At 43.1% G+C, this 27,275-nt stretch overlaps 2 protein-coding genes and 1 long non-coding RNA gene across 3 annotated transcripts in view; all 3 read left to right on the top strand.

Annotated features, from left to right (window-relative positions):
* Nucleotides 1-27,275, top strand: part of LOC140586326 (NACHT, LRR and PYD domains-containing protein 3-like) — a 128,230-nt gene that overhangs the window by 36,361 nt on the left and 64,594 nt on the right. The window contains exons 5-8 of the mRNA XM_072708129.1: nucleotides 626-854; nucleotides 1,015-2,734; nucleotides 3,692-3,865; nucleotides 4,005-4,178. Coding sequence (XP_072564230.1) covers nucleotides 626-854; nucleotides 1,015-2,734; nucleotides 3,692-3,865; nucleotides 4,005-4,178 — 2,297 coding nt within the window. The remainder of the gene's footprint in view (nucleotides 1-625; nucleotides 855-1,014; nucleotides 2,735-3,691; nucleotides 3,866-4,004; nucleotides 4,179-27,275) is intronic.
* LOC140586337 (uncharacterized) lies at nucleotides 19,354-23,467 on the top strand. Its single transcript, XR_011988173.1, has 5 exons — nucleotides 19,354-19,434; nucleotides 20,621-20,722; nucleotides 21,332-21,445; nucleotides 23,096-23,156; nucleotides 23,291-23,467. It is a non-coding gene; the product is annotated as an uncharacterized lncRNA (long non-coding RNA).
* Nucleotides 25,178-27,247, top strand: LOC140586323 (NLR family CARD domain-containing protein 3-like). The gene is made up of 2 exons (XM_072708123.1): nucleotides 25,178-25,387; nucleotides 25,547-27,247. Exons 1-2 carry the CDS (start codon nucleotides 25,178-25,180, stop codon nucleotides 27,245-27,247), a joined length of 1,911 nt encoding a protein of 636 aa, XP_072564224.1.

Below are 27,275 nucleotides of genomic sequence, written 5' to 3'. Positions count from 1 at the left end.
TGACGTCACACCCAAGTTAACCTCGTTCCAGTACAGCAAGTCAGAAAGACATTTAGCAAAACCAGGGACCTGTTTCAAAAAGCAGGATTTCTTGCTTAGCCAGATAACTTCTTGTATTTAACGTGCCCCAGTTTAAATGACCTTCATCTTCATTCACTTACATTTAGCCCAGACTACTTTAAATCTGACAAGTTATCCAGCTATCCAGGCCCCAGTTGTAGCCAGGTTAATTCTTAGTCATTGTTAGCAATACCAGTTGATAACTAGACATTACGTGATGTTTTGCACATAAAAACACGAATAGCAACAGAAAGCGGTGTGTACAACCAATTTAATGAGCCACAAATAATACATAACTGCTAATAAACACTATAAAACTACAGCTTTAACTTCTGTTGATAAAGGGTGCAGCCATTTTGACTTCTGAGGTCGGGGTTGTGTAGATTCCACCGACTTCATGACTTGGAATTCTGACTTCAGGGGGTGTTCCAGTTGAAATTTCCCACTAGGAACTCTGAATTTCCTAGTTACGAGTTGAAATGGAACGCAGCATAATTCACAAATGAAGTTATAAAAAAGATATGGTGTCAGGAGTGATAATAATTAAACTGTAACTTCATTTCAGTCACTGGAGAAAAAAGCTCAAACGTTTCTGAAGGATGAGCTGATGAAATTCAAAAGGTACCTGGATCAGAATGACCCAGAATGCTCTGAGCCTCAGCTGGAGGAGGACAATGACCTGGACAGTGATGGTCAGATGAAGAAGACCTGTGGTAGAGAGGGAGCTCTGAAGATCACACTGTACATCCTGAGGACCATGGAGCAAAATGATCTCGCTGACATGCTGGAGAAGAGTAAGAGCTGTACCTCATTCAGTGTGTGTTTGATTTACCACAGAAAGAGTGTTTATGAAATAATGTGTATTACATTTCAGTTTATCATTTATTTAATTTGATCTAATTTGGCCTAAATGAGTAAAAAATGTTTTTTTAAAAAGTACTCATTTTATTTCAGGGGATCTTTTGTCGCAGTTTCAGCGCACAATCAAATGTAATCTGAAGAAGAAATTTGAGTGTGTATTTGAAGGGAAAGCTAAGGAAGGACAGCCAACACTTCTCAAAGAGATTTACACTGAACTCTACATAACTGAAGGGGGAACTGGAGGAGTCAATGATGAACATGAAGTGAGACAGATTGAAACAGCATCCAAGAAAAGGGTAACAGAAGATACTACAGTCATGTGCAATGATATATTTAAGCCCTTGCATGGGCGTGTGACACCTATCAGAACTGTGCTCACAAAAGGGGTCGCAGGTATCGGGAAAACAGTCTCTGTGCAGAAAGTTATTCTTGACTGGGCAGAAGGAAAAGCAAACCAGGACATTCACTTCATATTTGCTCTTCCTTTCCGGGACCTGAATTTGATTAAGGATGAATACAGTCTGATCGATCTGCTTCACCACTTTGTCCCAGAACTGAAATTGCTTGAATCCACTGAGCTGTGTAGGTACAAAGTTTTGTTGATCTTTGATGGTCTGGATGAATGTCGCCTTCCACTAGATTTTCAGAAGAATGAGAGCTGGTTTGATGTAACAAAGAAAACGTCTCTGGATGTGCTGTTGACTAACCTCATCAAGGGGAATCTGCTTCCATCCGCTCTCCTCTGGATAACCTCCCGGCCAGCAGCAGCCAATCAGATACCTCCTGAGTGTGTCCACCAGGTGACAGAGATACGAGGGTTCAGTGATGCCCAGAAGGAGGAGTATTTCAGGAAGAGATTTAGTGATCAGGGTCTGGCCAGCAGGATTATCACACATGTGAAATCATCAAGGAGCCTCTTCATCATGTGCCACATACCTGTGTTCTGCTGGATTTCAGCCACTGTCCTTGAAAGGCTTTTTAGTGAGACTGACAAGGGAGAAATTCCAAGGACTCTGACTGAAATGTACACACACTTCCTGATCTTTCAGGCGAGTTTAAAAAATGACAAGTATTTGAAAAACTATGAAACCAAGCTTAAGGAATACAGCAAGGAATTCCTTTTGAAACTTGGTAAACTGGCTTTTGACAACCTTGAGAAAGGCAATCTCATATTTTATGAGGAAAATCTGAGGAAGGATGGCATTGATGTCACTGAAGCTTCAGTTTACTCTGGAGTGTGCACAGAAGTCTTTAAGGAGGAATACGGATTGTATCAGGAGAAGGTGTACTGCTTTGTGCATCTGAGCATCCAGGAGTATCTCGCTGCTTTATATGTGTTTCTGTCAAACTCATCAGCTGACCTGCTGAAGACTGCAGTGGATCAGGCATTAAAGAGCAAGAATGGACACTTGGACCTCTACCTCCGCTTCCTCCTTGGCCTCTCAACAGACTCCAGTAAAACTCTGTTACAAAAACTACTGGGAGAGACAAGACCCAGCTCACATAACATTAAGGAAACAGCCCAGTACATCAAGGAGAAAATACAGGAGAATTTATCTGCAGAAAGGACCATCAACCTGTTCCACTGTCTGAATGAACTGGGTGACAAGTCTCTAATAGAGGAAGTACAAAGATACCTGAGTTCAGGAAGCCTTTCAGCAGCAGACCTCTCACCTGCACAGTGGTCAGCTCTGGCCTTTGTGTTACTGATGTCAGATAAGGAGCTGGATGTGTTTGATCTGAAGAAATACATCAGATCAGATGAAGGTCTTCAGAAGCTGCTACCTGTGATCAAGAAATCTAGGACAGCTCTGTAAGTTAGTATGTAATGATCTTACATACGTCTGTTGATAAAGAAGTACAGATGTTATTCATGATACTGCTTTTATATCTTATCAGAACAATTAGAGTGTATTTATATGGACGCCCAGAAATTCTTTTTCATTCTGGATACTGCAGGATTTGTATATTTTTTAACATTCTTAGTGTGGCGTGTGGTTCAGTGGATTTGGACTCTGCGTCTGTGGTCAGAAGGTCACCGGTTTAAATATCTGACTGGCAGAGTGATGCTGGTTTTGGACCCTTGAGCAAGGCCCTTACCCCCCAGCTTCAGGGGGCTGGATGCTGGCCAACCCTGAGCTCTGACCTGTATGTGTGTGTCAGAGAGAGCAAGATCAGAGAGGCGACAGCAGTATTTTACCAGGGGGACGAATAAAGTTTCACTGTTTCATCCCGATCTGACAGGATTGATAATTGTCTGATTAGTGTTTTGGAAATTTTACAGGTTCTCAGGTACAGCAAACAGAAAATAAGGATTTCAGTCATGATGTCAGCAATTCAAAAGTCATATAAAAATTATAATTAAAATATCTTAAGCTCTTCTTGACATTCAAACCCCCATAGACATGTACACTTACACACATCTGAGGCAGGAACTGAACCCAAATCCCTAGATCCCCTGGGTCGGCTTTAGTGCTGATCACTGAGCCCCAGTGCTGCTCAGAGCTTTATAAAAATACTTATGGATATATTACAGAGTCTCAGGGTAACTCACCCTGTAAGGTCATTAAAAAGCAGGTTCGTCTCGGCTGGGGAGTATCAAGTGAAAACTATTTGTGTTTCTGACTAGGACAAGGAAACAACAAAATAACTGATATTTAAGCTATATGCTGCGTGTTTTATTGTACTTAAAAATGTTTATTTTGATTTTTTATTTGATATATCTCTGTGTGGTGTATGTATTTATATCATAACATGTTTCCTTTTCCAGGCTGGACAGCTGTAGACTCACAGAGACATGCTGTGAATTGTTGGCTTCAGCTCTCAGATCAAACTCCTCTCAGCTGAGAGAGCTGGACCTGAGTGACAATGACCTGCAGGATTCAGGGGTGAAGCTGCTCTCTGCTGGACTAGGGGATTCACACTGTATACTGGAGATACTGAGGTCAATATTACTGGGTATTCCACACTGTAATGTGTAATTACTGATATCTTTATTGAAGTCGTCACATTTACTGAAATGTAATTCTCACAGTGGTGAGGTGTTTTTATTTATTGGAGAGATATTGTCTGTCTCTCTGCAGGGTGTCAGGCTGTAGAGTCACAAAAGAAGGCTGTTCTTCCCTGGCTTCAGCTCTGAGGTCAAACCCCTCACACCTGAGAGAGCTGGACCTGAGCTACAATCACCCAGGAGACTCGGGAGTGAAGCTGCTCTCTGCTCTACTGGGGGATCCCAGCTGTAAACTGGAGAAGCTGAAGTGAGTACAGAATGTGTGTCTGCTCCTGCTATAGACTCATGTATGTGGAGAAAATGCAGTAATTAAATAAATGGATACAGCAGTACTATGTCATTCTGCTTCTGATATAGTGTGGACCACAGTGGAAAGTGCAGGACCAGACCAGGGATCCAGAAATGTAAGTTTGTTTGCATGTTTTTATTCTTAATACCGTTAATACTACTTTATGATAGCATTCACATAATTATTGTGATGTGTGTTTGTTTTTTTTTTCTTCTTTTCTTTTTTGGGTTTAAAAATTACTATTTTCTTAAGTAACAATGGGAGTCTGGGAACATGTGTAGAAATACATTAAATATTCTTTGTATTTCTGTGAGAGTGTAACAGGGTTTTGACATTTGTTAGTATTGTCTTAAGACAGCACCCGTAATCACTCCAAATAAATTACAACATGCAAAACAGCAGCATCCAACAGTTTTAGTATCTATCCACTTTAACAACTATCTTTCACCTTTCTAACAGTGTAACATTTTAACATTTCCTTTGGGGCAGAAAGGCTAAGTGCCTCAGCTTAGACGGGCTGATCCGGCTTCTGGCAGTAGCAGGCACGCTAGCCTGTCTTTTTCCTTCCATCTGATCTGTTGGATGCACAGTTCCTAAGTGTCTGTGAAGGTTGTTTGTGGATCCTGATCGAAATGACAGCTTCATCTTGCAAACTGTGCATTGTGCCTTTGAGTTATCATAGCTATTAAAATGCATCCAAATGCCGCTTCGATTCCAACTATCACTCATCTTGCGTATTATTCGCGCACCACACTCCCTCTTTCTCTCCTCCTTTCCCTCCCTCGTGCTCTTGGTGCGTTCCATTTGCCCTGGGAACTCGGATTCCGAGTTGGATTCCGAGTTTCAAAGCCGGAAGTGACGACATGCGCGCTCCCGTTTCTCGGAGATCCGAGAATGATCTCGGATAACGCAGAGGATCCCGAGTTCAGAATCGAAGATGGCTGCGCCCTTTATCAACAGAAGGGAAAGTTGTAGTTTTATCCTGTTTAAGCACTACTTCTCATTTCTGGCTCATTAAATCGGTCGCACACACTATACCGTCCAACTTATCTGTGGACGTGTTGCTACGGAGTTTTATACGTGAAGCACCGCGCGTAATGTGTTATCAAGTGATATGGCTAACAATGGCTACCAATTAACCGGTCTAGAATTGGATTTCATGATTAGTCGGATTATTTGTCGGATTTAAGGTAGTTCGGGCTAATTGTAAGTGAACGAAAATAAAGGCCATTTAAACTGAGGTACCTTAAATCCGACAAGTTGTCCGGCTAAGCAAAAAATCTTGCTTTTTCATATGGGTCGATGGTATTGCTACTTCTTTGGCAAATGGAACGTATCCAACTCGGTTTTTCCGAGTTTTTACCGGATGTGACGTAATCTCGGATTCCGAAAATCGGAAAATCGGAATCCGAGGCAAATGGAATGCACGATCTGTACCTGTACACCGTCAGCACGCGCACCCCCCCCCCCCCTTATCTGACTCATCACGTGATTGGTCGCGCGGCTCACACGCCATTAACACAAACTTCAGTCACAGTCAGAGCAGCATGGAGCGCTGAGCCGCGGAGATGTTTTGTTTTATAAAAATGTCTCTTGGTCAGGATCCGGATCTTTTGAGCGGGTCGTTCGCGACCGACACATCACTAGTCGGCGCTGAACGCTGCCGGAGGGGGGTATGTGTCCGAAGTGGTTTGAAGGAAGTTCTTATTTTGAAGTAAAGACAAATTAACTTCTAGCGGTACTCTATGTGGTACAATTTCAAGTTTAACACGTTTGATTAATGCCGTTTGTAATTTTATTTACCTGTAATTAAGGCTATTAATTTAGCACGCGCAGCATTTCGCCCCGTCTTCCCGCCGGCGTCGCACGGGCGTCCGACATTTCCTGAGCTATTTCACATACTTGAATTCCTGCTTCGTTTTTATATTTTATGTATCGTACAGAATAATAGAGCGCAGGCTAAAGTGCAGTTCGGTCCCCAGCGAGTCTCTCAGCGCGGCGCGTCTCACAGCGCAGGGGGCAGCCGGAGCGCCGCAGACTCGGGCGGCTACATGAGTATATTGGGAATAAAATGTGTGTATTGGAGCGAGTTCTGTGTTAGTGAGTGTGTGAGGTGTGACAGTGATAATGATGGAGATGCTGGGCTTCGTGATGGGATTAATTGCTCTTCCTCTGGCCTACAGACTCCTGCCAGCTGACGCTGGACCCCAACACAGCACACAGCCGCCTGTCTCTGTCAGAGGGGAACAGGAAGGTGACATGGGGGGCAAAGCAGCCATATCCTGATCATCCAGAGAGATTTGACTGCTGGGACCAAGTTCTGTGCAGAGAGAGTCTGACTGGTCGCTGTTACTGGGAGGCTGAGTGGAGTGGAGTAGCCTGTATAGCAGTGACTTATAAAGGAATCAGGAGGAAAGGAGAGAGTGATGACTGTTGGCTTGGATACAATGACAAGTCATGGAGTCTGAGCTGCTCTCCTGACAGTTACTCTGTCTGGCACAATAATAAACTGACTGTCATACCCATAAAGCCCTCAGGCTCCCGCAGAGTAGGAGTGTATCTGGACTGGGCGGCTGGTACTCTGTCCTTCTACAGAGTCTCCTCTGATGTACTGACCCTCCTGTACAGCTTCACTTCCTCATTCACTGAACCCCTCTGCCCAGGGTTTAGGGTTTATAACTCCTCCGTGTCCCTGTGCATGCTGGGATAGCTCACTGTGTGCTTGGCTTGGATACAATGACAAGTCATGGAGTCTGAGCTGCTCTCCTGACAGTTACTCTGTCTGGCACAATAATAAACTGACTGTCATACCCATAAAGCCCTCAGGCTCCCGCAGAGTAGGAGTGTATCTGGACTGGGCGGCTGGTACTCTGTCCTTCTACAGAGTCTCCTCTGATGTACTGACCCTCCTGTACAGCTTCACTTCCTCATTCACTGAACCCCTCTGCCCAGGGTTTAGGGTTTATAACTCCTCCGTGTCCCTGTGCATGCTGGGATAGCTCACTGTGTGCTGGAGGAATCATTTTTACCTTATCAGAGTGTCACATGTCGCTGCTTCTCCGTGGCAAAAAGGTAAAATCTCTGCTTTTTAACCAGTATAACCCTTTCTACTCTGTCTGAAGTGTGACGTATGTTAGACAAAATAAGTGACTGGGTTCAGCAAACTGAACAAACAGGCAAAATGACTGTTTTTCTGTCTGATTAAAATGTAATGAAATGTAATCATGTTGAGTGGGGGGGCTTTTCCACTCCCCTGTATATTTACATTTTATATATTTCTGTCTGTATATTGTATTTGCTACCTGTACACTGACAATAAAGGCTTCATATTGTATCCTATTAATGTCCTGGTTCAGCTCTGCTCAAAGCGTGAGGTAACTGGGTAACATAAATCATAATACAATTAAATAAATACGCTTTACTGTAATTGAACATAACTAACAGCATTAGATTAAATCAGCATATGCACAGTGGGATGCAAAAGTTTGGGCAACCTTGTTAATCGTCATGATTTTCCTGTATAAATCGTTGGTTGTTACGATAAAAAATGTCAGTTAAATATATCATATAGGAGACACACAGTGATATTTGAGAAGTGAAATGAAGTTTATTGGATTTACAGAAAGTGTGCAATAATTGTTTAAACAAAATTAGGCAGGTGCATAAATTTGGGCACTGTTGTCATTTTATTGATTCCAAAACCATTAGAACTAATTATTGGAACTCAAATTGGCTTGGTAAGCTCAGTGACCCCTGACCTACATACACAGGCGAATCCAATTATGAGAAAGAGTATTTAAGGGGGTCACTTGTAAGTTTCCCTCCTCTTTTAATTTTCTCTGAAGAGTAGCAACATGGGGGTCTCAAAACAACTCTCAAATGACCTGAAGACAAAGATTGTTTACCATCATGGTTTAGGGGAAGGATACAGAAAGCTGTCTCATAGATTTAAGCTGTCTGTTTCCACAGTTAGGAACATATTGAGGAAATGGAAGATCACAGGCTCAGTTCAAGTTAAGGCTCGAAGTGGCAGACCAAGAAAAATCTCGGATAGACAGAAGCGACGAATGGTGAGAACAGTCAGAGTCAACCCACAGACCAGCACCAAAGACCTACAACATCATCCCACTGTACAGGCCAAACTTAAAAGAGAACTTTCTTCAGGGTGTTGGGTGAGTCTGTGGTTTGTAAGGCAGGATGGAAAGGGGGGTTGCATGCCAAGTTGAGGGACCCCTATCCTTGAGGTCCATTCTGCCATCCATAGGTCCCTAAATCTTTGGGCCATAAAAGCTGGAATGCTGGCCTCCCTTGTCATCTGTGTGTGTGTGTGTTTGTGTGTGTGTGTGTGTGGGGTCACTAACCCCCCTTTGGCCAACGAGTACCTCTCATACCAGGCTAGGCCTTTTCTCAGGCAGCCTGGAATCTCAGCCCTGTCGTATGTGTGTGTGATCCTACACTGGACAATTTCCTGCTCCATTCACACATAGGAGTCAATCAGAAATTACCCCGACTTTATACTAAGGAGTAGAGCCCGACCGATAAAGGATTTTGAAGGCCGATACCGATACAAATATTTGTTGGTTTTAAAACCGATATTCCTATATATATATATATATATATATATTTTTTTTAAATTTCAGAAACACGCAACAAAACATTAACATATTTCCCTAACATTAGTTATTTGTAGTTATTTATGAGTTTTAACTAACAATATGATAATGCATATTAAAAAGAAACTTGTTTCTTTTATTGTCACAACAGAACAGAGGAACATCAAAATTTATTAAAGTTCTGATAAATAAAATGTATAAAAATACAAACTTAAGATATGAAACGTAAAGTTCTTTGAACAAAAACAACAACAACCAAATCAAAGTTACCAGTTTTAAAAGACTTGGTAAGCTTCATAAATATAACTTTGAATAGCACAAGCAATAGAACTTTTATGCACAAGCTACGTTTGATACTTTTTCTCTATGTCTAAATGTTCACTCCTCGCAAATGTCTAACTTACATTTTACAATGCAGGGACTGTAACTAGAGATATGCTAGTTATAAATACAGTAATCATTACTTTATTTAGGCAGAATAAGTTCGTTGCGGTTTCCAAGCTCATTAATGTTAACGTTAGCGGTCTTCCACTGATAGTGGCATTAGCTAGCTTTGTGGTTAGCTAGTCTATGATGAGCCATAATTTAGCAATGGATAAAGTCATACTGCAAATTGTAAAACATACATTTTCAATATAACAGGCCAAGGAGAGATGATACGTCTCACTGCTACAACTGCCACACTATTAAAGAAATACTTCAGTCTCATTGCAAGGACAGTCAGTCAACTACTGTACACTGTAACAACGTAACGTAATTACTAGCTAATTCCGCTTCACTCTCGGCTTATTTAACAGCAGCAAAACTGGACATGATAGTCACGAATTTTGTCATGCTTATTTGAGTTAAGAGAACTGATGGGGATGTTCTTTTAATTGTTATTCAAGCAATGTATGTCTCGTGACCAAATCACCATGAACACACTTCACCGATGATCTCACTCGCGGATAACTGGTTCTCTCTGCCCGACTCTGGCTGGATCAGCAGGTTGCAGGATGTGTGACGCATTATACACGAGTGTTGCCAACAGGGACGGCGTAGAGTGCCCTCTGGTGGACAAACTATACAACGCCAACACTCATGACATGGTTGAAGGGTGTTTCGTCCGTTTTTATTTTATTTTTGAAATATTCATTTATCGGCCATTATAAACGCCGATACCGATAGTTTGGAAAATGCCTAATATCGGCCGATAATATCGGCCTGCCGATAAATCGGTCGGGCTCTACTAAGGAACTAGCAGGGTAAACTCCTTTTAACGTCCAGTATGACTGATTCGGACATTTGTGTTCACATGTACAGCCCCTCTGGGGAATGTCAAGAAAAGTTTGGGTGGCAGTGCATGTCTGATAGGGGCGAAAGTGACAGAAACACAAAGTAATAGATAAATCAGTCTAAACTAAACGAGGTTCACAAGGATGATTGATATTTCTTAAGTGAACATTCAGAAATCGTTTGCTAACCCTGCACACTGGAAGCTCCCAGCCCAGACCTGCACACATCTACGTGCCTAAAGTTCACGGGGAGAGAAGCCTGGACGGCTGTTCATCCTGACTTGCTCTACGGCAGACTGCAGAGGGCGCTGTGCTGCCATTTATTCCAGTTCATTGAATAATATGATGGCTTGTCATGTCTCTGTCTGACAGTTCTGCCAATCAAAGGCAGGCTTTACTAGAGACTGACCGAGAGAACGACTCCAGCAGTGAAGGCTGAGCTGACCATGTTATCTGACCTGATTAACAACCAGAGAAAGACTGATGTAGGTTTGACTATAAGAGAGATTTACCAGCATATGATATTAAGGTGAGAACAGATCCAATAAATGACCAGAGTTAAATCTCTCTTACTAACATTAAAACTCATGAGCCTCTGTGGAAGGTGCAGGAGCTGTTGGGCCATTTTAAACACAAGGTCAGCATGTTGGGGGAATGACATGGAGGCTCCATAACTGTGCCCAGGTATTTAAATGCCTCAGCCTGCTCTGCCTACTGACCGTCCAGACTAAAGGCTGATTTATACTTCTGTGTACAACCTACACCATCAGTACCTTTTCCAAAAAACACTGAGTAGATTAATTTCGGTTTTGTTCAGTTTTTTTTGTGAGAGTGGGAGGAGCTTCCTGCTTCTCAGGCTGCAGTAGGTGTGGTTTTGGACTGAGGCCAGACTGAGAAGAGCAGACTGGGGAAACACTGGATCTGCAGTTTATGAACAAAATAGTACTTTATACAAACTGAACCCACAGCAAGCATTTATTTAGCTTTAATGAGCATAAAAGTTACTGATATTGTTTTTATACCCAAACCAGAAATAATACTACAATTTAATATCATAAAGAGAAATTAGGGGGGTCGTGTTGCCGCAGTGGTCAGCACTGAGTCCTCGTACCTTTGGGACTGGGGTTCGAGTCTCCACCCCAGCTCAGTGAGTGTGGAGTTTGCATGTTCTTCCCATGTTGTTGTGGGGTTTCCTCAAGGTTCTCCAGTTTCCCTCCATGGCTGAAAATCAATGATTTGAAGTCACCAGATTGTCTGTACGTGTGAGTGTGATTTTGCCCTGCTATGGGTCGTCACCCCATCCTGGGCATCTTCAACAAGAGGCTCCAGTCTCCCACAGCCTTGAATGGATGAAAAGAGAAATTTTGTAGATGGCAGACTGGTAGTAGAGAGCAGTTATACTGAGAATTCATCTCTTTGTCCATTTAGATCTTTGTTAGTCTTTTGTTTGCTTTTTCCACAGATGAAGCAGATTTACAGCAAAAAGCTGATGGGATTTGAAGCTGTCATGTGGCATCAGGTGTAACATGCAGGTCTGTGCAGTTACACTGTCTCTGGCCATATTATCTGCCCAGAGAGTTTTCCATCGTCGTTATCATCATTGTTTACATCGCACCCGAGGCTAATGCGGCGCAGGTGTATGACGTCATCAGCTCTGCGACCGCGGACCTCCTGATCCACAGTCCGAATGCGTTTATGGCGTCACAGGAGACTTCAGTCACACAAACCTCTCCACTCTTCTACCCACATCCAAGCAATATGTCGATTGCAAAACCAGAGACAGTAAAACACTGGACCTGTTCTATGCCAGTGCTACTGAGGCATACAGCCCCATCTCTCTCCCTCCCCTGGGCAGGGCTGACCACAGCATTGTCCACTCCGGCCCATTTACTAACCTGCTGTCCAAAGGCAACCTGCAGTCGTGAAAACTGTCACGGGAACGTTAAGCAAACTGGACATTTCCACGTTTCTAGAACATTTCAAATCACGTTCCCACAACCGAAACAGAACGTTTGGAAAACGTTCTCAGAACATAACTTTGTTAGCTGGGCATCTACCTGCTGGACCAGGCTTATTCTCATTTGGACATTGTTGGGAACACTGTGAGGGTCGTGTTTTTTGACTTCTCCTGTGCTTTTAACACAATCAGACCATCACTGCTGGGGAATAAGCTCACAGACATGCAGGTGGATGCCCCACTGGTAGCTTGGATTACGGACTGTCTAACCAATCGACCACAGCAGGTCCGGCTGAAGAGCTGCGGCTCTGATAGCATCCTGAGCAGCACGGGAGCACCGCAGGGAACTGTCCTATCACCCTTCCTCTTCACCCTCTACACGTCTGATTTCAGGTACAGGTCCCCCCACACACACACACACCCTGCACATGCCCGCATTCCAAAGTCATCAATCCATCATTAATTATTGATACAGGTATCTTCCATTTATGGTGTGAAGTTCTTGACCAATTTGTTCACAGTGAACGAGTCCCTTGGGCCTCATTCTCATTCTGAATGAGCTGGTGAGTGAGTGGATGAACATGAGCATCTGTCATTCACCCACTGACTCACCAACTCAGTCCACTCCTTCAGCATGAAGTGAATGGCAAATTTTCTCCAGTTTTGGACAAGATAAGACATCTCATTCCTAAGATGGTGCCAGTGTGTGTGGCCGGCCGTCTTCCATGATTAGCTCATGTTGGTGTTTTTTTGTTTTTTGTTGCTTTTTGCTGGAAATGTTTGCTCCTTACTGGTATATGATCACCAAGCTCTATTTGATATTCGTTCTGCTACAAAATGCCGGATTAAAGGCATTAACAGCAGACACGGTGACCTTCCTCTGTTTTACTAGGAGTACCCAATCATCTACGCCGCATTCAGACTTCACTGCCTCGGAGAAGGAGGCATGGATGTCGAGGGAGACGGAGTGGATCTGTGGTAAAACTGAAACTGAGATCTCGCCTGGCATTAAATCCGTGATTTTTCACCTTTGACGATACCAAGAAACACAGACTGGCTGTTCACCGCCGTGTGGTCTGACGTTCGCCGGAGTCACTCTACATCTAGCTGGTACCTGCTGTAATGCATGAAAACGTGACCTTGGTTCCACGATTCTGCTCACCATACTTCTGGACAGGAGGAGCAAACCCCCATCATCTCCAGAGCATAAGTCAGGTTCCAGAGATGGGAAACAATGTTGCCTCGAGAAAAATGGCACTGGTCAATGCGAGATTGATAAGAAATATGAATTTTGTATTTAATGACGTTTTTTCAGTCAAACAGCCTGGATGTATTATTTCACACCGAAACCTGGATGAACATGTGTGAATCAAGTGCCTTCTACGATCTTTTACCACCAGACTGCACTATTTTTAGCTCTCCGACATCTACTGGTTGAGGAGGAGTAGCAGCTACGGTTTTTAAAGAGAACTTTTATTGTAAACAGTTATCAGCAATTTTATATTACAATTTCGAGGTGATTATGTTTGAACTAGGCCGCCAAAATCTAGTATTTATTGCTGTGATTTACCGGCCACCAAAATATAATAAAGACTTCATTAGTGACTAATCTAACTTTCTGACTTATTTTATGGCAAAATATAACCGGGTTTTGATTGTGGGTGATTTTAACATACATATTTGCTGCTAGCCTAAGTCGCTTCCTGAATCTTACTGAATCTTCTGACCTGTAATAGGTCTGTAATAGGTCCTACTCAAGAACATGGCCAAACTTTAGACCTTGTACTATCATATGGCCTGTCTGTTTTTAATATGGCAGTTCATGAGGCCGATTTCTCTGATCATTCCCCCATTCTGATCGAAAGTTATCTTCCGTGTGATGCCCCTAAGTCTTGTGGGGGCTCCCAGTGTTTCTGACAGATGAAGCCTTCTACTGCTACAAAATGTTTAACTTTAATGATGCTGTTGGGCCGTGATCAGGGTTTATTCACTGTACCGATACGGAAGAGCTAATTTCACTTTTGTACTCCTGTCATGCCCTGATTGTTCCGATCCTCCAGTGTGCCACGCCCCCTCACTTACCTTGTGTGGAATCCTCCTGTTATCAGCTGTTTCTAGTTTTGTTGATTGTTGTTGTGTATTTAAGTGCGTTTCTGTGAATGTTTCCCCAGTCCGGTCATTGACGTTGCTTCTCTTTGTTTCGTGCTCCTGAATGTATCGTACCCTGAATAAACCTCACGTTCCCCCAGCTCCCTGGACTCCTGATCCTGTTTCCCCGCTCTGTGCCTGCGATACGTGACAACTCCACTTGCCAGGATATTTTGGATGTTCCAAGAGCCTGGCTTGGACACCCTGGTTTATTCCCCTCATGTTGGCCCCATTGTCATATATGACTGACCTCTGCAGTCCTCAAAGGGAATTTTCAGCTCTTTCAGCCTGTTTAAAATCATGGATGCGAAATGTTTCAATGTGGATTCGTCAGCTTCCAAAAAACCCATTAAATGCTCCTTAATATGGGGCTTCTTTTGTAATGACACAATTTGAATCTGACAGATGTTCAGTGTGGCTAATATCTGGAGTGAAATGTAGAATTATGGAGAAAAATTTTGCGACTTCATATCATCGGCCATTGTTGAAGTGATCTTGCTACTCAACAAATCAATGAGTTCGTTTTGTAGATGGTGACTGAGATAGCTGGTGTGATTGCAAGTGCCTTTCTGGACACAGTTAATGTGCTCTTGCATTATGGGATCAAACCTTGCCATGAATTCAACTTCTTTTAGAAAATTGCCATTTGATGGAGAAAACAATGTTTCTGTGTGTCCCTTTAGTGCTAAATTTCTGATTGCGAGAGACTGAATGATAGCAGTGAGACGAGTCAGCACCGCTCTCCATCTTATTTTCTCAGCCTGCTCTTGCTTGTCAATTGTTTCACCTTTTTAAATCCCCACTACCAGTTCTTTCCATGCAGTTATGGTGTTCAGGACTATTGTCATGTGAGGTGAGAAGAGGACTGGCTTGCTTCCAATCTGTCAGTCCAGAACTTGTTAAATTGATGTCTTTTAGAAAACAGCTTGCAGCAAATACAAAAAAGGCTGTTTTTCTCACAATATACTAGCCAGCTTCTAGGCATCTTTTCACCGCTAACTAGTGTTTTCTTAAAATACTGGTGGTGGCAACTTCTTCCATCACCCTCATTTCTAGGGAAAACAGTCAGGTGCTGCCTTACTTGGTCCTTTGCAAACCAGCTGTATTGGAATGCTGTCAGTGATATCTGAAGGCCAGCTTGCAGGGTGCATAGGCAGGGGCTCATCCTCAGGGGGTTCAGCTCCAGGCATCAGCATACATTTGCATTAGTATACACAAGTTATTTGGAATACACAGCATTCATAGTGGCGGAACAGTCTTTGCCAAATACTATTCAACACACATACACTCAGGCTACACACAATCACACCTGAAGTGGCCGCAATTGGGTCTTCGTCCTCAGGATCAGACATTTGTGGAGACACATATGTGGCTGAGGAGGTGGACGGCTCCTCATCTTGGGCAGAAGGAGCCCCAAAATATTTCAGAAGTGCCCCTGAATAGAAACCCAATATAAAACTCTGATACATGCATGCATCATTTTCATAATTAAAACATATAATTTTCCCCAATTTATCAAATATTCAGAATTATATGTATAACAAGCATTTTATTGAATAGGCTATCACAGCATCAGCGTTTGGAAGTAATGCATTACTCTGTAATTACACAGTAAGAACTTCCCTAAATAATGTAGCCTAATAGTGTAAGGGATTTTTTTTTTTTGCTAAATCAGCTAGACAGCTGACCTTTTCTTGTTCATCTTCCATCGGTGTTAATTTTGCACTGCAGTATCAACACCCATCTCCCAACCCGAGAATCACCACAACATAAAGTAATAGACCTACACCTTAGTGCGCAGATTCGGATTGTATAGGGGTTTTTTCTGACATAATGACATAATGGGCTTGGATTGGCAATATTATGAATGAAATGTGCTTTATTTGGATGCACCCCACCCCCTCCCCTTTCGACAGGTTGTGTGTGAGACTTCAGCACAGCAGCAGCTAGCAGGCGCACTGAGGGTCCTCGCTCTCACTTCCCGCATATACAGTATGTGTGTGATAGAATTTAGGAATCATAATGGCTGGTGCTTTTGTGTTTGTTTGTTTTTATTTTGTTTTATTTTGCGAGCTGGTTATTAGATGCCGCTCCAGCCAGCCAGAGAATCCCCCGCCGCCCCGCCCCTCTCCACCCTGTACGGCAAGCAGCAGGCGCACCTCGCAAATGGAGGGCGCCCTTACTCCCCGCAAATGGGCAATAGAAAACCGATCGGTGCCCTTGCAATCCCAAAAATGCAGTGGCATGATGTCGGGACAGCAGGGGCGGGTGGAAAAAAAAAATTAAAAATTGCCGATGCCCATGATCCACAATGCCGCCCTGGGCAATGGCCCATGTCACCCATATCGAAAACCGTCACTGATTGCACTCACCTACCCGTTTGTACTGCCTCTAGTCTCCCCTACTTTTGCTAATTGCACATTTAATTTGCCTGTGATTCCTTCCCTGTTTGCCCTTCTACCTGTGATGCCTTCCCTGTACGCCCTTCTGCCTGTGACGCCTTCCCTGTACGCCCTTCTGCCTGTGACGCCTTCCCTGTACGCCCTTCTGCCTGTGACGCCTTCCCTGTTTGCCCTTCTGCCTGTGATGCCTTCCCTGTTTGCCCTTCTGCCTGTGACGCCTTCCCTGTACGCCCTTCTGCCTGTGACGCCTTCCCTGTACGCCCTTCTGCCTGTGACGCCTTCCCTGTTTGCCCTTCTGCCTGTGACGCCTTCCCTGTTTGCCCTTCTGCCTGTGACGCCTTCCCTGTACGCCCTTCTGCCTGTGACGCCTTCCCTGTACGCCCTTCTGCCTGTGACGCCTTCCCTGTTTGCCCTTCTGCCTGTGATGCCTTCCCTGTTTGCCCTTCTGCCTGTGACGCCTTCCCTGTACGCCCTTCTGCCTGTGACGCCTTCCCTGTACGCCCTTCTGCCTGTGACGCCTTCCCTGTTTGCCCTTCTGCCTGTGACGCCTTCCCTGTTTGCCCTTCTGCCTGTGATGCCTTCCCTGTTTGCCCTTCTGCCTGTGACGCCTTCCCTGTACGCCCTTCTGCCTGTGACGCCTTCCCTGTACGCCCTTCTGCCTGTGACGCCTTCCCTGTTTGCCCTTCTGCCTGTGATGCCTTCCCTGTTTGCCCTTCTGCCTGTGATGCCTTCCCTGTACGCCCTTCTGCCTGTGACGCCTTCCCTGTACGTCCTTCTGCCTGTGACGCCTTCCCTGTACGCCCTTCTGCCTGTGACGCCTTCCCTGTACGCCCCTTCTGCCTGTGATGCCTTCCCTGTACGCCCCTTCTGCCTGTGATGCCTTCCCTGTACGTCCTTCTGCCTGTGACGCCTTCCCTGTACGCCCTTCTGCCTGTGACGCCTTCCCTGTACGCCCCTTCTGCCTGTGATGCCTTCCCTGTACGTCCTTCTGCCTGTCATGCCTTCCCTGTACGCCCTTCTGCCTGTCATGCCTTCCCTGTACGCCCTTCTGCCTGTCATGCCTTCCCTGTATGCCCTTCTGCCTGTGATGCCTTCCCTGTACGCCCATCTGCCTGTGATGCCTTCCCTGTACGCCCATCTGCCTGTGATGCATTCCCTGCATGCCCTTCTGCCTGAGATGCCTTCCCTGTTTGCCCTTCTGCCTGTGACGCCTTCCCTGTACGCCCTTCTGCCTGTGACGCCTTCCCTGTACGTCCTTCTGCCTGTGACGCCTTCCCTGTACGCCCTTCTGCCTGTGACGCCTTCCCTGTACGCCCCTTCTGCCTGTGATGCCTTCCCTGTACGCCCCTTCTGCCTGTGATGCCTTCCCTGTACGTCCTTCTGCCTGTGACGCCTTCCCTGTACGCCCTTCTGCCTGTGACGCCTTCCCTGTACGCCCCTTCTGCCTGTGATGCCTTCCCTGTACGTCCTTCTGCCTGTCATGCCTTCCCTGTACGCCCTTCTGCCTGTCATGCCTTCCCTGTATGCCCTTCTGCCTGTGATGCCTTCCCTGTATGCCCTTCTGCCTGTGATGCCTTCCCTGTACGCCCATCTGCCTGTGATGCCTTCCCTGTACGCCCATCTGCCTGTGATGCATTCCCTGCATGCCCTTCTGCCTGAGATGCCTTCCCTGCATGCCCATTTGCCTGTGATGCCTTCCCTGTATGCTCTTCTGCCTGTGATTCCTTCCCTGTACGCCCATCTGCCTGTGATGCCTTCCCTGCACGCCCTTTGTACTCTGTACTGTGGATCACCCTTACTGTCACACCCCGCATATCAAAATTTAAAGCTTTCTGAGCTGCACAAACCTGTAAAACAGGGGCAAAGTTTGAAAGTGCAGCCGTCTGATAAATAAATGTGGGCAAACACAGAACAGAGTCCAACACCTTAGCTTGACGTATGTAGCCTGTGATGGGCCCTCAATAACTTCCCCATTGAGCCAGGTAAAACTACAATTTTATTAATGAAAAACAATGGGCAGTGACTTTGTTGCTTTATTGTATATAATTGTACTGTATGTAAGTTTGTTTTTGCGAAGGTTTCTTATATATGTTGTAGTGTTGTAATCAGTTGATAAGTACAAAAAAATTACAAAAGTATTTATTTGCAAAATACATTATAAAGGCTGTGATGGTGGCCTGCTAATAAAATAGAAATTCAATATAGTCTTTAAATTGACTGTTGAGAGGTGAATCTTGAAAGTGGCTGTTGGATGAATGTTAAAAATTTAACTACGACAATTGTTGTAATATTCCTGTATATGTGTGTGTGTGTGTATTTGTGTGTATGTATACATAAATATGACTATTAGGAATGTCACTAATGAAATATTAATCTGAAGTGGCTGCAAGGAAAAAGTGAAAATCTTTATGACCAGATTTGTCAGGGAGAAATTTGGTGATTATTGGTCGCTGTTTTGGTACATTAAACCACAATAAGCTTTTTCACGTTAAGCATTTTAGAATGTCGATCCCTGTTATTGATTTATGTGTCACTGCAGAACTGCGTTTTATACGTACAAGTTTAACGCAAAAATGCGTCATGACAGAATTAGGTGGCGGCGGGAGCTTGTCCCCTTTCTCATATTGTTACTTTTTATTAAGTCGCATGGATAATATCCCCAAAAATCCTATGGCGGGCCACTGAGTCCGTGTCCATTTCTGCTTAGACCGATTCTGCATTTGATACACAGCATTTACTGTTTGTACATGAAAGTGAAAGTATTTTAATGCCAGACTCTCCATTTTGTCAAGAAACACGGATAAGATTCTGCATTGCAAGGTAAGATTTTATTCAACAGATAAAATAATAAAATAATTATAATAAAATAACATATTTGAGAGTATATTACATATATTTGAGCGGATGCTATATACTGTTTCTCAAACCAGTCCTGGGAGACCCCAGACATACATATGTGTATGTTTTATATTTATATATATATATTAGGGCTGTCAAAATTAACGGGTTCACGCGGATTGATCCATCATGATTAATCTGATTAAATTTTTTAACGCAATTAACCCATCTGCAGCGCAGAATGACTCAAAATCCCTGAAATGTCTCTGTCAACCCATTTCGGGCAGTTTTGGTGCGTTCCATTTGCCCTCGGAACTCGTATTCCGAGTCAGATTCCGGAGTTTTGAAGCCGGAAGTGACAACATGCACTCCCGTTTCTTGGAGATCTGAGAAATATCTCGGAGCAGCACAGAGGATCCTGACTCCTGAGATCAGAATCCAAGATGTCTGCGCCCTTTATCAACAGAAGGGAAAGTTGTAGTTTTATACTATTTAAGCACTACTTCATTAAATCGGTCGCACACACTATACCGTCCAACTTATCTGTGGACGTGTTGCTATGGAGTTTTATACGTAAAGTACCGCGCATAATGTGTTATGAACTGATATTGCTAACAATGGCAATTAACCGGGCTAGAAATCAGATTTCATGATTAGTCAGATTATTTGTTGGATTTACGGTAGTTCGTGCTAATTGTAAGTGAACGAAGATAAAGACCATTTAAACTGAGGTACCTTAAATCCGACAAGTTGTCCAGCTATGCAAAAAATCTTGCTTTTTGATATGGGTCCATGGTATTGCACTTCTGTGGCAGATGGAATACATCCAACTCGTGTTCAAGATGTTCAATAAACATGTTAAGTGCATATATTTTCCCTTTTTTCTTGAGTCTGTTTGCTCATCCAAAATGAAATGCGATTAATATAGATTAAAAATTAATGATATTTAATCGTGATTAATCGAAATTAATCCACAGCATCCCTGTGATTAATCTGATTAAATAATTTTAATCGTTTGACAGCACTAATATATATATATATATATATATATATATATATGTATAGATATAAAAACACAACTATACTGTATATAGTGGCCGCACCCGTTACATGAAGTAGCTACTAGATATTATGCATGTATGTTACTATTTACGCTTCGTGTTCATAGAGGCCCCAGCATCAGTCATCTGGTCTAGATCGGCACAAAAATGGGGGGAGCTGCTTCTGAAATGACCCCCCCTGTGGAGTGTAAAACAAAGAGAACTGAGAGGTAAGACAGAACCTGTGTGTTTGTACTGCTTTACACACGGTCATAAAAAATAAACGATCCATCATTCTTGAAAGAGAGAGTAATCTGTCTTAACTTAATACACTTCCTCAAGACTTAACTGATTCAGGTCCGTGGGGTAGATGATTTATGTTTATTATTTATTAAAGTTGTGAAGTTTAATTTACTTCAAGAATTAACATTTAATTGTATTCCCTGGATACCGTCCTCTGCTGCCACCTAGCGCTGATTCTTCAATTTTTCACATCTTTGGGGCGCAACGTGATCTTCTGAATATGCACTAAATTTATTGTGGGGAACCACACTTAAGGCTAAATTTATGTAATATCAAGCAACAACAGGCAAGTCAAGTAATGGAGGCTGTAACAATGATACTAAACCTTTCATACTGGGATCTTCATTTTAGGTGAGACACTTTATTTCGCATTAAAGCTAAATGTAAACAAGCATGTTTGCATCAAGAGCTTCACAGCATAACAAAGTACATGAAGACAGTGCAGAAGGTTAAACAGCTGAAGATTTAATGTGACCCTGTTCACATTATATGGGTTATATTTATATAATGAGGATCTTTCCTCTCACTGTCCACAGTGTCCTGATGGAGAGAGCAGGCTCACCTGTACCCAGCTGTGTTTCCATGAAGAGTGACAGGTCAATGGAGGAACCAACCCGATTCAGAGAGGGACGATTTCCTACAGATCAAAGGTAAATATACATTTAAACATTGTTTAAAACTCACAGTCAAAAGACATACAGGTGCACACAAGCTACAAGAAAAAAATGTTCAAATTTCAATTTTTTTTTACTTTTGCAAATCCCATTGTCTTTGAAAATGTAAACAGAAGTTATGTCTGTCTTCTGTATAAATCACATCTGAAGTAAAAGGATGAGGATTACTGTAAAGACTGATTTCTTGCGAGCTGGAATTAGAAGGTAGATTGAAAAGTGCATTTTAAATGTCAATCCTCAGCATGCAGCTGGAAAAAGCTACTGCTCTATATTGATTAAGCATGACTGGACAATAGATTGTCTTCTTCTGCGACAGATGTTTCTGCTTTGATAATAAATAGATTCTCATGGGCTCATTAGCTCTGTTCAGACTGAGGCTTCAGTTTGAACATGTTTAATGGAACAGTGCCTGTTACTAATTAGCTAGTTGTTATGGGATCGGGGGATGGTGCAGGCGAGGAAAGGATGACAATCCACAGTGCGGCTCCAAGATGACAGGGGTTTATTTATAACAAAACACAGAGCAGAAAATAAGGGAACCACGAGGGGTCAAAAGGCCATAACAACAAAACACAGGGGACACTAGTAAAGAGCAGCAACCCAGGGAGCAGAACTAAGGGGGAAATAACTACACAGGAATCCAATACACACAGGAACAAAGCACAGGATCAACAGCATGTGATACAATGACCAACTGAGGGAACTGACCACAGGCAGGCAGTAAAATACACAGATCATGGGGACAAACAAAAGGCAGGTATGAGTACTCAGAAAAATCAACCAATCAGAGCAGACACTGGAAACAGGACACGGGTGGAATTAACTAACAATTAACAAACAGAACTAAGGGGCTATGAACCTGGGACCAGGGAAAACACTTGTGAGAGAAATATTGACTAGAGGGATATTTTGTAATCAGCATTTCATATGTACTTTATACAGCCTGTAACTTATGGGTCTGGCCACCTGCAAGCAGCCCCCACTCACTGTAGCCTTTTGTGATTTTCCTGCTCTGTCTGATAAACACGCTCTAAACCTGCATTTCTGTTCTCTATCCTGCATTTCTGTTCAATCTAATGAGCACAAAGTTCAAGCACATATTGCTACACTAAGGTTAACTCTTAATTCTCTTAAATTTACATTCTTGGCTGTCAGCTGCCTAACACTCAGGTACTTTTGCATTAGTTGCACAAAGATACAGTTTCAAAGCTGATTACAAAATATCCCACTAGTCAGTTTTTCTCTCACACTGGACAAGATCCTACAGAGCTGCCAGAGGTCACATCAGAGCCTGGGCCTGCTGGGTACCTGAGGTGCAGCCCAGCAAGAGACAGGAAGCCCCTGAGTATTACAGGCAGTCTAGTGTTAACCCTGGAAACAAGGGACAGAACAAATCCCTTTGGGGTTAAGCCAGCTGCTTTTGGAGCCAAAAGAGAAACAGGAGTGCTGTCGGTAAAATTTGCCGAACGGGGGGGGTATAGCGCCGGTGGATTGGTCAGACAAATTTGTATATTGTTACACATTTCATTTTAACAAGAACTGTTACATCAAATATTCAATAGTTATGTGGATGGCAGTTACATCTATTTAAATATGAATATATGGGTATTTGTGTTTTATTCACAGGGACAGAGTGAAAAAGTGTAATTCACATCCACAAGAAGGAGGCTTATCATCCATCTTCAAGGTGTGCATTTATTACTGAAGTATATTTTCTTAAATTTGATCTAAATTGACATATATCTTCTACAGATGTACAATACGTACTTTGTCCTGTGAAAGAGATGATTCAACTAATGCTGCGTTCCATTTACCTCGGAGGTCGGAAGTCAGAGCTGGGAATGACGTCACACCCAAGTTAACCTCGTTCCAGTACAGCAAGTCGGAAAGCCATTTAGCAATACCAGGGACTTGTTTCAAAAAGCAGGATTTCTTGCTTAGGATTTCGTAAAAATCATAGCACTATCACTGCTGTGATGAAGGTCACAAACGACATCATAAAAGCCCTTGATGACAAACAATGTTGCCTATCTTTGTTTTTAGATTTATCCAAAGCCTTTGACACTGTTGATCATAAAATTTTGATTAATCGTCTTATAGATATCGGTTTCTCTAAACAAACAGTTGAATGGTTTGCAAACTACCTCACAGGAAGAACCCAGGCAATTCAAGCAGAAGGCTCTACCTCAGAGTTACTCCATATTCACAAAGGGGTCCCACAAGGTTCAATTCTAGCCCCATTATTGTTCAGCATATATATAAATAACCTGGGTCGGAAAACTTTTCACCTTTATGCTGATGATACCGTGATCTACTGCTCTGCACCTACTCCCGCAAAGGCTTTTGAATACCTTCAAGTTGCTTTTGACAAAGTACAAGAACAACTTTGTCACTTACAACTCAGTTTAAATGCGGACAAAACAAAACTTATGTTCTTCACCACCTCAAAAATAGACAGACTAACATTATCTGGAAAAATTTTAAATTGGTCTTCTTTACAAGCTCGTCGCCTCACTCACTGGCATATGTTCATCTATAAAACCATCAGGGGTAAATTTCCTTCTTACTTATCCTCATTCCTATCCTGGAAGCAAGGACGTCATAACCTTCGCTCGACGAACTTCTTAAATCTGGTTGTTCCTAAAGTAAGAACCGAACTAGGAAAGAAAGCCTTCAGGTTCTCAGCACCTTACTCATGGAACAGACTTCAAGTTGAACTCCGTTTGCACAATTTAATACCCCTCAAGGAATTTAAAACTCTTCTAAAGACTCTGGAATCGAGGTTATCTATATGTAATTGTAAATTATAACTATGTTTTCTTTTCTTTCTTGTATTACTTTGTAAGACTCTGCATTGTCACTGTGTTGCAGCCACCTTGGCCAGGTCTCCCTTGCAAAAGAGATCTGTGATCTCAATGGGACAAACCTGGTTAATTAAAGGTTAAATAAATAAAAAAACTTCTTGTATTTAATGTGCCCCAGTTTAAATGGCCATCATCTTCATTCACTTACATTTAGCCCAGACTACTTTAAATCTGACAAGTTATCCGGCTAAGCAAGAAATCCTGCCTTCTGAAACAGGCCCCAGTTCTAGCCAGGTTAATTGTTAGCCATTGTTAGCAATACCAGTTGATAACAACACATTATGTGCAGGGGCGGATTAAGGTGTACAGAGGCCCCTAGGCTACAGTAGTCTGTGGGCCCCCCAACCCAGCCCCGCTCCGCGCCAATGGGGGCCCCCTTGCAGGCTGGCACACGTGGGGCCCCTAGGCTTAAGCCATATCTAGCCTGTGCGTTAATCCGCCCCTGATTTTGTGATGTTTAGCGCATAAAAACACGAATAGCAACAGAAAGCGGTATGTACAATCAATTTAATGAGCCACAAATAATACATAACTGCTTATAAACACTGTAAATCTACAGCCTTAACGTCTGTTGATAAAGGGTGCAGCCATTTTGAATTCTGAGGTCGAGGTTGTGTAGGTTCCCCCGACTTCATGAGTTGGAATTCCGACTTCAGGGGGCGTTCCAGTTGAAATTTCCCACTAGAAACTCAGAATTTCCAAGTTACAAGTTGAAATGGAACGCAGCATAATTCACAAATGAAGTAATAAAAACATACGGTGCCAGGAGTGATAATAAATAAATTATAACTGTTCATTTTAGCTACTGGAGAACAAAGCTCAAAAGTTTCTGAAGGATGAGCTGATGAAATTCAAAAGGTACCTGGATCAAAATGACCCAGAATGCTCTGAGCCTCAGCTGGAGGAGGACAATGACCTGGACAGTGATGGTCAGATGCAGAAGACCTGTGGTAGAGAGGGAGCTCTGAAGATCACACTGTACATCCTGAGGACCATGGAGCGAAATGATCTCGCTGACATGCTGGAGAAGAGTAAGAGCTGTACCTCATTCAGTGTGTGTTTTATTTGCCACAGAAAAAGTGTTTATGAAAAAATGTTTATTACATTTCAGTTTATCATTTATTTAATTTGATTTAATTTGGCTTAAATGACTAAAAAATGTTTTTTGAAAAGCTCTCATTTCATTTCAGGGCATCTTCTGTCGCAGTATCAGCGCACAATCAAAAGTAACCTGAAGCAGAAATTTGAGTGTGTATTTGAAGGGAAAGCTAAGGAAGGACAGCCAACACTTCTCAAAGAGATTTACACAGAACTCTACATAACTGAAGGGGGAGCTGGAGGAGTTAATGATGAACATGAAGTGAGACAGATTGAAACAGCATCCAAGAAAAGGGTAACAGAAGATACTACAGTCAAGTGCAATGATATATTTAAACCCTTACATGGGCGTGTGACACCTATCAGAACTGTACTCACTAAAGGGGTCGCAGGTATCGGGAAAACAATCTCTGTGCAGAAAGTTATTCTTGACTGGGCAGAAGGAAAAGCAAACCAGGACATTCACTTCATATTTGCTCTTCCTTTCCGGGACCTGAATTTGATTAAGGATGAATACAGTCTGATTGATCTGCTTCACCACTTTGTCCCAGAACTGAAATCGCTTGAATCCTCTGAGCTGTATAGGTACAAAGTTTTGTTGATCTTTGATGGTCTGGATGAATGTCGCCTTCCACTAGATTTTCAGAACAATGACAGCCAGTTTGATGTAACAAAGAAAACATCACTGGATGTGCTGTTGACTAACCTCATCAAGGGGAATCTGCTTCCATCCGCTGTCCTCTGGATAACCTCCCGGCCAGCAGCAGCCAATCAGATACCTCCTGAGTGTGTCCACCAGGTGACAGAGATACGAGGGTTCAGTGATGCCCAGAAGGAGGAATATTTCAGGAAGAGATTTAGTGATCAGAGCCTGGCCAGCAGGATTATCACACATGTGAAATCATCAAGGAGCCTCTTCATCATGTGCCACATACCTGTGTTCTGCTGGATTTCAGCCAGTGTCCTTGAAAGGCTTTTTAGTGAGACTGACAAGGGAGAAATTCCAAGGACTCTGACTGAAATGTACACACACTTCCTGATCTTTCAGGCGAGTTTAAAAAAGGAGAAGTATAAGAAAAACTATGAAACCAAGCTTAAGGAATACAGCAAGGATTTCCTTTTGAAACTTGGTAAACTGGCTTTTGACAACCTTGAGAAAGGCAATCTCATATTTTATGAACAAGATCTGATAGGGAATAACATTGATGTCACTGAAGCTTCAGTTCACTCTGGAGTGTGCACAGAAGTCTTTAAGGAGGAATATGGATTGTATCAGGAGAAGGTGTACTGCTTTGTGCATCTGAGCATCCAGGAGTATCTCGCTGCTTTATATGTGTTTCTGTCAAACTCATCAGCTGACCTGCTGAAGGCTGCAGTGGATCAGGCATTAAAGAGCAAGAATGGACACTTGGACCTCTACCTCCGCTTCCTCCTGGGCCTCTCAACAGACTCCAGTAAGAATCTGTTACAAAAACTACTGGGAGAGACAAGACCCAGCTCACATAACATTAAGGAAACAGCCCAGTACATCAAGGAGAAAATACAGGAGAATTTATCTGCAGAACGGACCATCAACCTGTTCCACTGTCTGAATGAACTGGGTGACAATTCTCTAATAGAGGAAGTACAAAGATACCTGAGTTCAGGAAGCCTTTCAGCAGCAGACCTCTCACCTGCACAGTGGTCAGCTCTGGCCTTTGTGTTACTGATGTCAGATAAGGAGCTGGATGTGTTTGATCTGAAGAAATACATCAGATCAGATGAAGGACTTCAGAGGCTGCTGCCTGTGATCAAGAAATCTAGGACAGCTCTGTAAGTGATCTTACATACGTCTGTTGCTAAAG

This window comes from Paramormyrops kingsleyae, unplaced genomic scaffold (assembly GCF_048594095.1).
Source record: "Paramormyrops kingsleyae isolate MSU_618 unplaced genomic scaffold, PKINGS_0.4 ups39, whole genome shotgun sequence".
In the NCBI taxonomy this organism is placed as follows: Eukaryota; Metazoa; Chordata; class Actinopteri; order Osteoglossiformes; family Mormyridae; genus Paramormyrops; species Paramormyrops kingsleyae.
The sequence above is the reverse complement of the archived record's forward strand: the minus strand, read 5'-3'. Positions and strand labels throughout refer to the sequence as shown.